Below are 13,797 nucleotides of genomic sequence, written 5' to 3'. Positions count from 1 at the left end.
AAAATTGCCCTCATGCAGGGAAACTTGGGCCACCCACACCCCGGCCCCCACCCAGGGCACCCCAAGCACCCATGGGTGAGTGACGGAGCGGGGTGCTGCTGAGCTACCCCCGGCTGAGTTCAGCTCAGTCCATGAAGGGATTTTTTCTCAGCGCACCTCCAGCCTTTTTCACTGACTCATGCCATGGGTGCATGGGGGGGGGACCCAGTTTGGGACCCTCATCTGGGGCCCCCTACCATGTGCAGTCCCTGTGGGGCCCTGACTTCCTTGCCCCAGGTCCCTGGGTCTGGGGGGTGGCACCCTGCACCTGCGGTGTGCTGGTGGGTGTCTGGGGGTGCTGCTGCCCATGTGTGGCCACAGCCCTTGGGAGTAGGTCCCCACGGCCTGTGGGTGCTATTTTCTGTGGATCCTTGTGGTCCATGGGTGCCACTGTCCACGGGTGACACAGCCTGTGGGTCCTCATGGCCTGTGGGCACCCTTTTCTGTGGGTCCTCCTGCCCCATGGGTCCCACGTGCCCACGGTGGCCCTGGATGCCGCGAGGAGGTGGCTGATGGCCCTGTGCCGAGGGGCTCAGGGTTGGTGACCAAGATGAGGCCGTGGGGTTGGCCTGGCAGCTGGGGACAGGGGGATGAGGGGCTGCCCAGGCAGGGTAAGAGGTAGGGGACAGCGAGCAGCCCTGGGGACAAAGTGGGGGTGCTGGCCAGGATGGGGACAATTCACCCCGTGGCAACATCCCCTTGGGACCCCGCTCTTGCCCCAGGCACCCGCCTGCTGTGCTCTGAAGCAATCCCACGGGGCGCTCTGCTGGGCAAATGGGAGGAGGGGAGCCTTGTCCCCCTGTAGGACAAAGACATCCCTGCAACAGGGATGTTTTCTGATGCAATAATTAATCCCCACTCACTCGAGGTCCGTCAGCGCCACGTGGCTCGTTAACGAATCCCATAGGTGGGCTCGCGCCGTGCGCACCCTGCGGACACCGGCCCAGGCCCCAAAAGCCAGGGAGACAGCAAGTGCTGGGCAACCTTTAGTTGTTTTTTTCTCCCCAAACTGGTCCCAAAACCCGGCCAAACCACCCCGGGGATCACCAAGTGGGGACACAGACAGACAGACAGACGGGAGTGCTGTGGGACAGCCGTGCCCAAGGAGCCTGGTGCCGAGACGCTGCGGGCAGCGATGCAGTGGAGGCAGCACATGGGTTCGTATATAGTAAAAAGTCTTTATTAAGAAGGCTTTGAAGTCAAAAAATAAAACTCTTGATACAATTTTCATAACCGTCAAGTCAGCTCAGCAAATATATAATCAGTACTTTAGCCATGTAAGGTTAAAGGTCCGTTATTTTCTTTTTAAAATAAAATATATTTTAGTTTTTAAAATTTATTCAATAAAGTACATATTTTCCTATAAATTCCCTACATATACATAAAGAGGTAAAAAATAAAAAAATAAAACTAAAAAAAAAAAAAACAAACACAAAAACGACTGTGAAATAAAAAGGAGATAGAAATCTGTCAGGTTTTTGCGACGTGACGTGTCCACCGTGCCCCCTCCAGCCCCCGCCCGGGACCCCCAGCCTCTCGTAATGCGCGTTTTGGGCAGTTTTCACATTGGCAAAATAGAAGATAAGACCTGTGTTACAAAAAAAATATATATATATTTATAGAACCGTCAAGAATCATCCAAAAAAATAACTACATACAAAAAGAACGACAACAAAAAAATTATAATAATAATAGAATGCTTTTAAAAAAATAAAAGACAACCCTTGCGTGTCCTAAAATAAAAAGTGCAACCGGACCTTTTCTTTCTGTTTATTTAACTTTGCAAACTGAATACTGTTATTTGGAAAGGACTGTTGAAGAACAGCTGGGCTTTCTCCTCCCAGCCGCCACAGCCGGGTTAAGAGTTAAAGCTATTCTGTAAACATTTGATTTTGCTCCTCTCTGCGGTTTTGCGCCCCTCTTCCTCGTCGTCTTCGTCCACCCCTTTCTCCCCACCCCTCCCGACCCCTTTATTTTTTTTTTTTCTGTCCGCCCCTCCCTCCCCACGATCCTGCCCTCCGGCTTCCATCCAGCAAGAGAAATAGCATCTCTGTCCCCCCCCCCGCGCCCCCAGTCTGATCCGTTAAATAAAAAGGTTGATTCCAACAGTTTAAAGTCCTTAAAAAGCTGTGTTGGGGGGGAGGGGGGGAGGGCTGACCGCCCCGGCTGGCCGGCCCCGGCTAGGAGAAGATGTGGATGGCTTGGGTGGCCGGCGTGTGGCACGCGGGGCACTCGGGCTCGGCTTTGCCGCAGATGCGCATGGCGCACTCCATGCAGAAGAGGTTGTGGCCGCAGGGCACCAGGGCGGCGATCACCTCGCTCTCGAAGCACACCATGCACTCGCGGGAGCTCTTGCGGTGCCCGTCGGAGCTGCTCGAGTCGGTGGGCGAGCCCGAGGCGGCCGAGATGCTGCCGGGCAGGGAGGAGGAGGAGGAGTAGCCCGTGCTGGTGGAGAAGGAGGAGAGCGAGCCTTGGGTGGGCAGCCAGGACAAGGTGCTGACGGGGTCGCTCTGGATGCGGCGGGCCAAGGGGTGCTCCAGCGCCCCGCCAGCGCTCTCGGGCAGGGTGGGCGAGTGGCGCGGCGTGGCCGCCCCGCTGCCGCGTCTCTGCGAGCCACCGACGGAGGAGGAGCAGCCGCTGAAGGCCTGCAGGGGGTTGGCGGCGCGCTCGAAGGGCGACCAGATGGTGGTGGGCGTCGTGAGGTCCAGGGCCAAGAAGTCGAAGCCGAAGTCGCACTCCTCCGAGCCCAGCGAGGCCGGCGGCTCGCTGAAGGCGAAGCCGCTGCTGGTGCTGTAGGGGCTGGTGGGGCTGGCGTCCGCCACCCGCCCACTGTAGAAGGACTCGGTGGAGGCGCTGCCCAGGGAGCTGAGGCTGTCGTTGCGCAGGGCGGCGGCGGGGCGCCGGGCAGGGTGCGGGGCCTTGGCCCACAAGACGGCCGCGCCGCCCTGCAGGTCGAGGCAGACGTCGGTGCCGTTGGTGTGGAAGTCGTTGTCGGCGTTGACGTCGATGAAGGAGCCTGTCCGCATGGTGATGTGCGCCTCGATCTCCTCCCGGGCCCGGTCCACGTTCTCGGGCATGCCCGTCACCTCAAAGACGGGCTCCTTGTCCCGGCTGGGCGTCACGATGTAGGTGTGCGTCTGCTGCTGGATGCGCTTGATGGTGGCTCCCTTGGGGCCCACCACCAGCCCCACCACGCGGTACGGGACCCTCACCTGGATGGTGGTCTGTCCCGGCAGGTTGGGGGGCCCCTGCATGGCGCCCGTCAGCCCGTTCACTTTGTTGCGCGTCGCCCGGATCATGGAGAAGTGCTCGGCGGCCGAGAGGATCTCCCTCTTGGCCATCTCCACGTCCTCCTTCCTCCCGGTCACGATGAAAACGGGCTCCTCGCCCCTGACCGGCGTCTTGATGTACGTGTTGGTCTTGGCACGCAGGGCTTTGATTTTGCAGCCTGCAGAGCGAGAGCGGAAAAGAAACATCACGTCAAAAGCGAGACCCCACGGGGACCCCTGCTCACCGCCTGGGGGGGACATGCAGACCCAGCGGGACCCAGCAGGTCCCAGCAGGTCCCCCAGCTCTGCAGCAGCAGCACAGACACCCCTGGAAAGGGCTCTTGCTGGTTTGCCTGCACCTCGCACCAGCTGCCAACACCAGGAAACAGCCCCAGCCGTGCCCAAAGGCAGCGGGGATGTATGTGGAGGGAAGGGGGAGCCAAGCACCAGCACCCCCTCCTCGCCTCCTCCCTAATTCCTCCCTGAAGGGACACAGGGGACACCAATGCAGGGACACTGCATGAGGGACAGGCTGCCAGCACTCCTGTTTCTGGAAAGACCTGCTCGCCCCGCACCAGGAGCGTGATTCAGCGGGCAGAGCCTGTGCTGGGACACAGGAGCCTGGGGTTTGGTGCCTCGCACAGCCCGGCTGAGCCCCTGCCCCTCTGCTCCCACCCGACTGAGCCCCTGTCCCCGCAGCACCCTCCCAGCCCCGCTGCTTGCTCCGGCTCTGCCCACGCTTCACCAAGCGCACACGATCCAGGCGCCTGCTGCACATCACACCCGAAGCAAAGCTGGGAGCCTGTGGGGACGGAGGCTGCAGGAACGGAGCCCGAAGCCCATCCCTGCCCTCCGCCAACTCGGCTGCTGCAGACCCCTGCTGATAACCCACGAAATTGCTGCACGGCACCAGGGAGGGCTCGGCTGCTCGCGGACGCAGACACGGCGGCTGCGAGCACCCGGCTGGCTCAGGGCATCGCTCCTCCTCCTGCCCCGTGGGAGGGCAGGGCTGCTCTGCCAGCAGCGAGGCTGCAAAAAGCAGAGCCCCGGGAGGCTGCCGCGACGCAGCCGGGGCCAGGGCTGGAGCAGGACACCCGGGCAGCCCTGTCCCACGCAGGGGCACCGACCCACGCTCGGCTCCCTTTCGGCACTGCCGCCAGCGAGCAGAGCCCTGACAGGCTGCGCTGTTCCTGGAGACCAGCGTGCTCAGCAGGGCATTAAGTGTCATGAATAATTGAAAGTTAAAAAGCTGTCAAAATCAGCGAGCAGCGGCCGTTCCAGGTGTCACACCCCGCTCTGTGGCTGCGCTGAGCCCTCCGTTTGCCACGTCCAGGGGGAACTGAGGGGGTACGAAGCCAGCCTGTCCGGACACCACCTCCAAAAAACTGTGGCTTGTGCCAGCAGCCCGGCTCTGGGGCAGAGAGAGGAGCGACCAGGCACAACTGGGGACACAGCAAAGCCACCAGCTACGGGCTGGGACTTCACACGGGCCACACCAAGTGTCTTTGGAGGCCACCTCCAAGCACTTGTTGCAATCCACCACCTCGAGCCCCTCTTGCCGTGTGTTGCCCCGGGGATTAGCACCCGCCCAGGCTCAGCCTTCCTGCAGCAGGGCTCAGCACGGGGCTGCCCGGTCCCACGCCGGCTCCTGGAGATGGGAAAGCCACTGAGCGGCTGCGGGAGCTCGCAGAGGAAGAATGTGGGTGGAGAAGGGTTTGTCTGGGCTTTTCCTAATTTAGGACAACAACTGGAAGGTGTATTTATGGCTGGGGGCAGCACAGGGGTGGGGAAAGCAATGGCCCAGTCACCAGGGCAGGGCAGAACGAGCAACCATCAAAGACCCTTTTTTTTTTTTTTTTTTTTTTTTTAAACAAGCATGTGTCAGTCCTGGCGAGGCTGCCTGGAGCAGGGAGCCTGGCAGCCCCACGTTGCCCTCCCAGATTTATTCCAGCACCTGCTGCAAGCTCCCTCCCTGCTCCACGTCTCGGCAGCACGAGGCCGGCACGGGCGGTGTCAGCAGCACCAAGCAGGGGGCTCGCTCCCCCGAGGCGACGCTCAGCCCGGTTATGGAGAGGGGCACCTCAAGCCCAGGCGATGCCGTAAAGTGGAGCAGAGGGATGCTCACACCCTGCTCTGGGGTATGGCGGGGAAATAAATCTGTGCTAAAACCACCTGGCACCATTTGGGGGGGCTCGGGGTGGGGAGAGCTGCACCAAGCCCGTGGGAGCCCACAGAGACTCTCCCAAAATGCTGGAGGCAGCAGCAAGGCTCTGAGGGTGTCGCTTGCTGCGGGGACAGGTGCTCTGGTTGGGGGGATGCAGCATGTTTGGTGCCCTGAGATCCCACATAGCTGCCAGCACCCTCCTTCCAGCCCCCTCCGGGGACACGGTGGCACTGAAGTGACATCCACAGGGGCAGCAGGCAGGATCTGCCCCCCTGAGAGCTGCAGGGGCACTTTGCTGGTCCCCCCTCCCCGGATGCCATCCCTGCAGCTGAGATCTGAAACTGTTCTTTGATCGGAAAAGTGATTTCAAGACAAGGAGCTATCAAAAGCTGCCAGCAGTTCTGGGAGCTGCTCGGTGACAACGGCCCCTGGGGACACACCGAGAGCTGCTCGCGGAGCCGCACGGGGGTTTCTGAGTGATTGAGCACCCGAGGCAGGGGCTGGGGAAGCTGCTCACCTGCGGCCACCTCCGTGCCTGTGCAGGAACAGCGCTCTCACGGCTCCATGCGAGGAGCCTGGCGTGATGAGCAGACGAGCACTCACAGACGGGCACCACGGGGATGTCAGAGAAGTGCTCGCTGCTGGGACGGGCACCGGGAGAGCCCCACGGCCCCGAGCAGCTGCAGGGACCGGCTGGGGACTGGCTGCATCCGTCCCTGGTCCCCAAACTCCACCTAAGCCAGAGAAACGGGGCTGGCAGCTGCTGGCTGTGGGGCTGCCCGAGCAGCGGGTGGGAGCTGCGGTGCTCTGAAGGTCACGGCCACCACCGGCGGATGGGCAGCTTCCCCGGGCTCAGATTCAGGACCACATTTAAACCCACGCTGCACAGTGAACCATGGGTCTGCGAGTCCTGGGGACTGCAGAGGACACCCAGCCTTGCACTGGCACAGACCCCAGCAAACCCTCTCCCTGGTGAGGTGGCTGAGCTGATCCTGCTCCTCCCCAGGGGGCTCTGGGAGGTGCCAAAGCGCTCGTGCCGAGCACCCCGCAGCCCGCCTGGGGGACCCCAACTGAGCCCGGCGGCCTCAGACCGCGCACCACACATGGTTTCACCCGCAACCTGCAACTGGGGGAATGCTCTGTACCAGTACGAGCTATTTTAGATCAGTCTCAACACGCCCCCACCCAAGCGCGCTGCGCAAGCCTCCATCCCAGATGGCCGCATCCATCTCGAGTCCGCACAGCGCAACCCCAGCGGGCGGGGACCGTGCGGGACGGGGGCTGCGGGGAGGTCCGGGCGTCCTGCGGTGTCGCCAGCCCTCGCCCCAGACCCAGCACCGAGCCCCAGCCACGTGGCAGCGGTTGGCATTCCCAGGGTTTAGCTTGTTGGGGTGGCCGACGCGCAGCAGTAATTATGAGGGAGGAGGAAAACAAGGTGCCAGACTTTGCTACGAGTCTATAAATAAGGTGGCTTTAAAAGTGTGTTTTGGATCCAAAAAAAAAAACCAACCCAACAAAACAGGGGGGCAGACCCTGGGGAGCTGCAGCCCGCACAGATCCCTTCCCGACACATCCCCGCCAGCCCCAGGAGCTGCTCTGTCTCCAAGCTACGGCTCTTGGGGACAGCTCGGCGCCCCGTGGACCCTATTTTACAACAACCCACGGCCCCGTGATGCTGCCAGCCAGCACCTTCACTCCAGGGGTCTGCCACGCGCACCCCCACCAGGTGACAGCCACGGGGCAAAGCCCCTTGCACCAGAGACCTGCCCTGACTGCCTGCAAACGGCAGCGGCAGGACGCAAGCTGGAGGCTGCTCTCCAAAATGCTCCCAACCCGCAGTCTCCACACCCTCCGTCTACGAGCCGCCCTCTGCCAGCCCCACGGATGCGCCCATGGCACCTGCCCACGGGGCTGCCCCTCGCTAGCAGGTTACAAGAACAGAACCCGGGGGATCATCGCCGTGATGGCACCCACCGAGGGGGGTTTTTCACTCAGGGCACCCTCGCACGGCACCGCCAACGAGGCCCCGGCCCTCTGCCAGCAGCCCCACGCCGCTCGGGGCTGTGAGCATCGCAGGTGCCCACGAAACCTGCAGAGTGGGATGGGAGGCACCTCGCCATCCTCCACACTCCCGGAGTCATCTGGGCAGGAGACAAGAAACCCACCACGGCACGTGGCCAATCTGCTCGCTGGTCCCAAGCACAGCCTGGCCACAGCCCGCTGGGACACGGTGTGGCCCCTCCACGTGAGGAGGACAACGCCAGCTGGCTCCCTGGCTGGTGACCAGGCCACGTCTCCGTTTGCACGAGGAGCTTTGGCTTGTGGTGCCCCAACCCTGAGCTACGAAAACCCAGGGGGCAACCGGGCTTCTCTGGAGGAGTCCCTGGTGGCGTTAACCAGCAGGACTGCTGCCTGCAGAGCCTCCAAGAAGACCTTGGCCTTCCTCTTCCCCGGCACTTCCTCGCCTCCGACCCTGCACCACGGAGCCACCGGCCCCCTTTGGTCCGCGCGAGCAGCACCAGGACCAGACGTGGAGAAGCACACGTTGCTCCTCTGCCGCATCTCTTCTCCCCTCTTGCTGAGCGCTTCTCTCCACCTCTCTACAAACAGTAATTAATTCTCCCTCACAACAGCTCTGCGGGAGGCGGGCACCTCACACCTTTGTTTCTTCTCCAGACTCCGGGGAAAGCGAGGCAGGGAGGCTGGGCTCCTCGCCACGAGACGGAGAGGAGGGAGCTGGTGCCAGAGACAAGATCCAGAGGCAGAGCCTTCAGCGACCGGCCCAACCTGAGCTGCCAACCCCAGGACTTTCTGGCTCTGCTCAGATCAGACGAGGCAGCAGGAGGTGGCCGGGCCAGCCGAAAGGACATGGCACGGCGGGCGGAGGACGGCGCGGCGAGGGGCTCACCGGCAGGCCCAGCCAAACGCCGCAGGTTGGTTTGCAGACGCTGGGGCTGGCTCAAAAAATGAGGCCCACAGTCTCTCTGTACATTTTCCAAGCACCGAAACACCCGCTGCACTCCGGCAGGGAGGAGAGCGGCCGCATTTCATCCTTCCTGCATCTCCCCTTCGAGCATCCCAGCGTCTCCTATAAACAGCAACTTCCCAAAATCCTGCACAGAGCTGAGAAGTGCCCGCATGTCGCAGCGGGGAAGTGGAACCAGGCAGCGAAGCTGCACGGGGCAGAGCCAAAAGCAGAACCCCAAGCCCTCGGGATGCTCCGGCAGCCCCCAGGACACACGCTGCTGGGCACGGACCCCCCAGCAATGCCCGCACGGGGCTTGGGGCTCCAGCAGCCAGCCCGCCCCGTGCCCCAGCCTCCCCTTTCCCCGGCACGGCTTCGATCACCTTCACGTCACCGCCCTACTTCTGCTGGCTGGAAAGAGCAGAACGCGATCAATGCCCACAGCGCTTTTTGGAGACAGTCCCTCCCACGGCAAGAGTCATGAATGGGCTTGCACGCGAAGGCATGACCACGTAATCCTGCCCGGCCACGCTGCCTTTCGGGAGCGGTGTGGGCAGGGACGAGAAGGGCCTCGGATGCAGGCAGGCACCGCGCTGCCACCGGAGCCAGGCTGGACATGAGGGGCTGCAGCCACAGCCTCCGGCCCAGCCGACACAACACCGAGGTGCTTTGCGCAGCAAAGGTTTGCTTCCTGAGCTGCTGCTCCCTTCGGGAAAGGTGTAACTTAGCAGGTCTGGAGGAGAGAAATCAAAGAAAAAGGAGGAATTGGAGAAATCCCGGCCAACGCCCTCTGTCACGCAGCAGCCCATGGGACAGCCTCGCGCCGGCTGGATGGGGACAGCGCTGCCTGCCTACGGGACCTGCCTCCACCCCGATAAGCGGCATGGGCAGAGGCACTGCTGGGCCTTGGGGACAGGAGATGGGTCCCCAAAGCACCCCGAGAGCTGCTCCAGCACACGAGGTGCCGTCAGGTGCACACACCCACCCCCAGCTCGCAGAGACGCTCAGCACCTGCACCTCACCGCTCGTGAGCGCAGCCCTCCTGCTCCAGCCATCGCCTGGCCGGGGACGCAGGGACCCCGCGGGCTTGGCCCCGCAGCCGAGCATCACCCCAGAGCCACCAGCGATGCCCCAGGGCAGCACCTTTGGGACACACATTTCTGATGGCGCTGCCTCTTTTGTTGCGGCGGAGCTGAGGGGATGGGAGGCAGGGAGCAGAGCCCGGGTGGCGGGGAGGTGACAAAGCCTCCCGAGCCTTTCAGCCACCAGGGATCCCGGTCCCTGCCCACGCGTGGCACCACAAGAGCCTGTTCCAGGCTCTTGGCCGGGCTGGGCGCTCAGGATGGAAGCAGGCACAGGAGAAACGAGAGCAATGGGGACATGGCTTGGTGGGACCCGACCTGAGCCCACAGCACGGCTCGCTGCTGGAACGACCGCGGACACTGCAAAGCACCCCAGGCTTGGTGCCCCCCCAGGGGACACCCGCAGCACACTGCTGCACCCACAGGGGGACCTGGGGACCCGAGGGACACGGTGCCAGTGCTGCCGCAGGAGGACGAGGCACAGGAGCCCTGAGGAGGAAGGGCTCTGCTCAGTTTAAAGCCCCCGGTGCTGCAATGGCCTTGCACTTCCCTGACTTAGAGCAGCTGCCAGCAGCACTGGAGGAAGCAGAGCGCAGCGGGAGCACAGAGACACCCTGGTGACACCCCGGTGACACCCCTGTGCCCCCACGTGCTGCTGAACCAGCCCCTATATACCACAGCAGCCCCCTGCCAGCAGAAACACAGGGTGCCAAATGCTGACCCCTCCTCACACCAAAACCCCAGCACAAAGGGGCCGCAGCATCCTCGGGGAGCCAAAGGCACCCACAGAGCAAATCCCATGGGGACGGGCGCTGTGGGCGGGCTGGGGCACCCACGGCCCATCGCTGGCACCGTGTCCCCCCAAACCCCGCAGCAGCACCCCACTCACCCCACCTCGACGTAGCACCAAGCATCTCTCCCTGCAGCCCCACGGGGCTCCCCGAGCACCCTGAGCTCCGAGCGAGGTGTGCGGGTACCCGGGCACACGGCGAGCTCCTCGGGGAGCAGAAGCCACCCCGAGGCCAGGTGCTGCCGGAGGCAGGACACCTGGACAAAGTCAGGTTCACCCAACCCACCCACGAAGACGCTTCCCAGCGGAGGCACGGACCTCACCGTGGGATCGCCAACCACCGAGGGACCCCCGGGGGGCCGCGAGCCCCTCGCCACGCAGCCGAATCCACGCCCGCATCCCGAGCGGAGCGCGCTGCTCTCCCCGCGGCGCTCCTCTCCCCTCTCCTCGAGCCGCCGGCGACGTCCCGGGCTCGGCGGTGCCGTTGTGCCGGGCTGGGCCTCCCGGTGTGCCGGCGAGGGGTGCGCGGTGGAAAAGTTGGGGCCGGCCGGGAGCGCGGCTGGCGGGGAGGCAGCGCAGGCCAATGGGAAGCGCAGAGCATGATGTCACCACGCTCATCGCAGCGTGGCTCGGGCTAACAAAGAGAACAATGAGGCTGCCCAGCGCCCCGCTTCCCCGCCGATAAAATGCCCCCCGGGACCCCCGCACCGAGCCCCTCCGGGAGGGACGGGGCCGGGGCAGCGGGGCTGGGGGCAGCGGGAGCGGCGAGCGGCACCAAAACGCCCCCAGGTCGGGGCGCGAGCAGCCCCAGGACCCAGCTCCACCTGGATCTCTGCGGGAGCAGCTCCCTTCCTTTTTATTTTATTTTTTTTACCCCCCTTTCTGTCTTTTTTTTTTTTTTTTTTTAATTTTACTTTTAATTTCCTTACCGGGGGGCTTTTTCCTTCAAGGTGCAACTCGGGGAAACGGCTATTTGGGATTTCCTCGAGACAAAGCCCACGCCTGGCACACACACGCCCAGGGCTGAGGCGTGCCCGGGTGTCCTTTTGTGACAGATCCCAGCGAGCTGGGCTCCCCCCCGCCCCAAACTGCTCCAAATCTGGGGAGTTTCACCTATTTCCACCAGCGGATCCATCCGATGGGCGCCCTTTGGCCGCGGGCTCCGAAACGCCCAGCGTTAGCGCAGGGCGAAGGGGGGAGAGACGGGAGGGTGTGGTGGTGGGGGGGGGGGAGGTTTCTGGGCTAAAATAAAATCAAGGCTCTCCCCGCAGGCCGTGCCCGTCCCTACCCACCCCGCTGCCACCGACTTGCGAGAAGTCCAGCCATCCCGAGAACTTTCCCTACGCGCCAGGCGTTTATTCCGCCCGTGCTGGCCTACGTGCTTTAATTCATATTTACCCTTGCTTTTATTTTTATTTTTTTTTAATTTCCCCCCCCCCCCATAAAAATCGCAGCTCGCTCGTAAAAGCCCCGAGGCGAGCGGGTGCCGCCAGGAAGAGTTTTTTTGTTTTTTTTTGGTTTTTTTTTGTATGTGTTTTTTTTTTTTTTGGGGGGGGGGGGGGGCAGGGATTTATTGCCGTCAAGTTTCCGCCTCCGCGCCGCTTCGAGGGGAAAAAAAGAGACAAAGCCCGAAAAGTGACCCAAATCGGAGGGGAGGGGACAAAGCAAGAATTCAAGAAAAACCCAAACGGGGGGAGCGGAGCGGCACCGAGGGGGGGGGGGGGCGGCTCCGGGCATCCCCCGGGGCCGGTCCCCGAGGGTGGGAGCGGGGTCAGGGGGGGGATGTCCCGAGGGGGGGGGGTCCCGGGGCCGTTACCTTGGCGTCCCACGATCTCGGCGACGTGCTCGGAGCTGGGCACGGGCACGCACTCGGTCATGTTGACGCTTTTCTTCCTGCCGCCCAGGATGCTCATCTGCTCGGGCAGCGGCAGCGGCGGGGCGAAGGGCCCGAAAACGCCGGGATGGGGGGGGTGGGGGTGGTGAGGGTGAGGAGGAGGAGGAGGAGGAGGAGGGGGGGGAGGAAGAGCAGCGGCAGCAGCAGCGGGAGGAGGGGGGGGGGGGGAGGCGGTGCCGGTTAGCGGGGGGCTGCCCCCGCTCCCCCGGTGGCCTCCCCGAGCCTCGCCGGGCTCCGCTTCCTCCAGAGCCTCCCCCGCCGCCTCGTCCAGCCCCAGCAGCGACAGCTGCGACAGGGCGAACCGCAGGGCGGCCGCTTCGTCCGGCGGCGGTGCTGGCGGCGGCTGCTGCTGCTCCTCCCGCTCCGCCTCGGGCTCCGGTTCCTGCCCGCTGGGCGGCGGCGGCGGTGGCGGCGGCGGAGGGCTGAGCAGCGCCAGGCAGCGGGGCGGGCCGCGGGCAGCCTGCCCGCCGTCGGGCTGGTAGATGGAGCCGGGCATGGCGGCGGGAGGAGCGGCCGGGGCGGTGCCGGTGCCGGTGCCCGGGGCCCGGTGCCCGCCGCACGCCGCCGCCGCCGCTCTGCGCCCCCTCCCCCCCCCACCCCGCCACCGCCCCCCCCCTCGGCCCCGCCCCGCCCCGCCCCGACAATGGGCCGCGCCCCGCCGCGCGCCTGCGCGTGCAAGGGGAGGGGCGGGGCCTAACGGAGCCACGCCCCCTCCCTCGCGCTCCGCCTCGCCGCTCGCACGGCTCCGCCCCGCCCCTCGCTCCTCGGCCCCGCCCCCTCCGCGTGACTCCGCCCCCCTCGTTCCATGGTCACGCCCACTTTCGTCGTGGCTCCGCCCCCCCCCCCGGCTCCGGGAGCTGAACCCCGGGGCACGGCCACGGCCCCGCGGGGACCCCCCCGGGGGCTGGAGGGAGCCGGAGCCCGGCCCCGCCTGGGGAGGGTCCGGAACACGATGTAAGAATGGGGGAGGTGGGCGGGGGGGGGGGCTGCGGGACCCCCGGGGCTGGGGCCCGAGGCTCCGGGACCGCCAGGCTTGGGGGCTGCCTGCGGGACCCCCAGTGCGGGGACCCCCAAGCTTAGGGGCTGCCTTCGGGACCCCCAATGCGGGACCCCAGTGCTCCAGGACTCTCCAGCTTGGGGGCTGCCTTCAGGACCCCCAGGCTCTCCCCAGCCCCCCCAGTCCCACCCCAGCCACCCCAGGAGCCCCCAGCAGTGACAGCAGGGACACAGCATGTCCGGCTCTGCACAGCCCTTTATTTGCTGCGGCACCTCTCCCCCAGGACGGAGGACACAGCAGCAAAGGGTCGGCCGCAGCCCACCCGCTCCCCCCCCCAAACACAGGCAGCCAGCCCAGGTCAAGCCCCCATGGTCACAAATTCAAGGGTCTGGGCTCCCGGCCCAGCTGCTCTTCCAGCCCTACAGCCCCTGACACCCACAGAGGTCCCCAAAGGGCTGGCTCCAGGCATAAAACACCTCCTGCCCCCCCAGGCTAACTCACGGCTTTCCTTTCCAGCCCCTTTCCTCTCTGCCAGCCGAGGGTGCAGTGTGGGGGCTCCCCAGCTGTGCCCCCCAGTTCTGGGAGCTCCCCTGGCTG

The 13,797-nt window shown here is 64.4% G+C and overlaps 1 protein-coding gene across 1 annotated transcript; it reads right to left on the bottom strand.

The window, feature by feature from the left end:
* Positions 1 to 2,008: 2,008 nt before the first annotated feature.
* MEX3D (mex-3 RNA binding family member D) lies at positions 2,009 to 12,765 on the bottom strand. The gene is made up of 2 exons (XM_084498593.1): positions 12,126 to 12,765; positions 2,009 to 3,487 (listed from the first exon to the last, which is right to left on the bottom strand). Exons 1-2 carry the CDS (start codon positions 12,697 to 12,699, stop codon positions 2,220 to 2,222), a joined length of 1,842 nt encoding a protein of 613 aa, XP_084354719.1. The 5' UTR covers positions 12,700 to 12,765; the 3' UTR covers positions 2,009 to 2,219.
* Positions 12,766 to 13,797: the final 1,032 nt, after the last annotated feature.

Source organism: Aythya ferina (assembly GCF_964211825.1).
Source record: "Aythya ferina genome assembly, chromosome: 26".
Lineage (NCBI taxonomy): Eukaryota > Metazoa > Chordata > Aves > Anseriformes > Anatidae > Aythya > Aythya ferina.
The sequence above is the reverse complement of the archived record's forward strand: the minus strand, read 5'-3'. Positions and strand labels throughout refer to the sequence as shown.

Coding starts and splice junctions, on each gene's coding strand:
- MEX3D (XM_084498593.1), bottom strand. CDS start 12,699: ATGCCCGGCTCCATCTACCAGCCCGACGGCGGGCAGGCTGCCCGCGGC. Junction 3,488..12,125: donor CGAGATCGTGGGACGCCAAG/GTAACGGCCCCG, acceptor CTCGCTCTGCAG/GCTGCAAAATCAAAGCCCTG.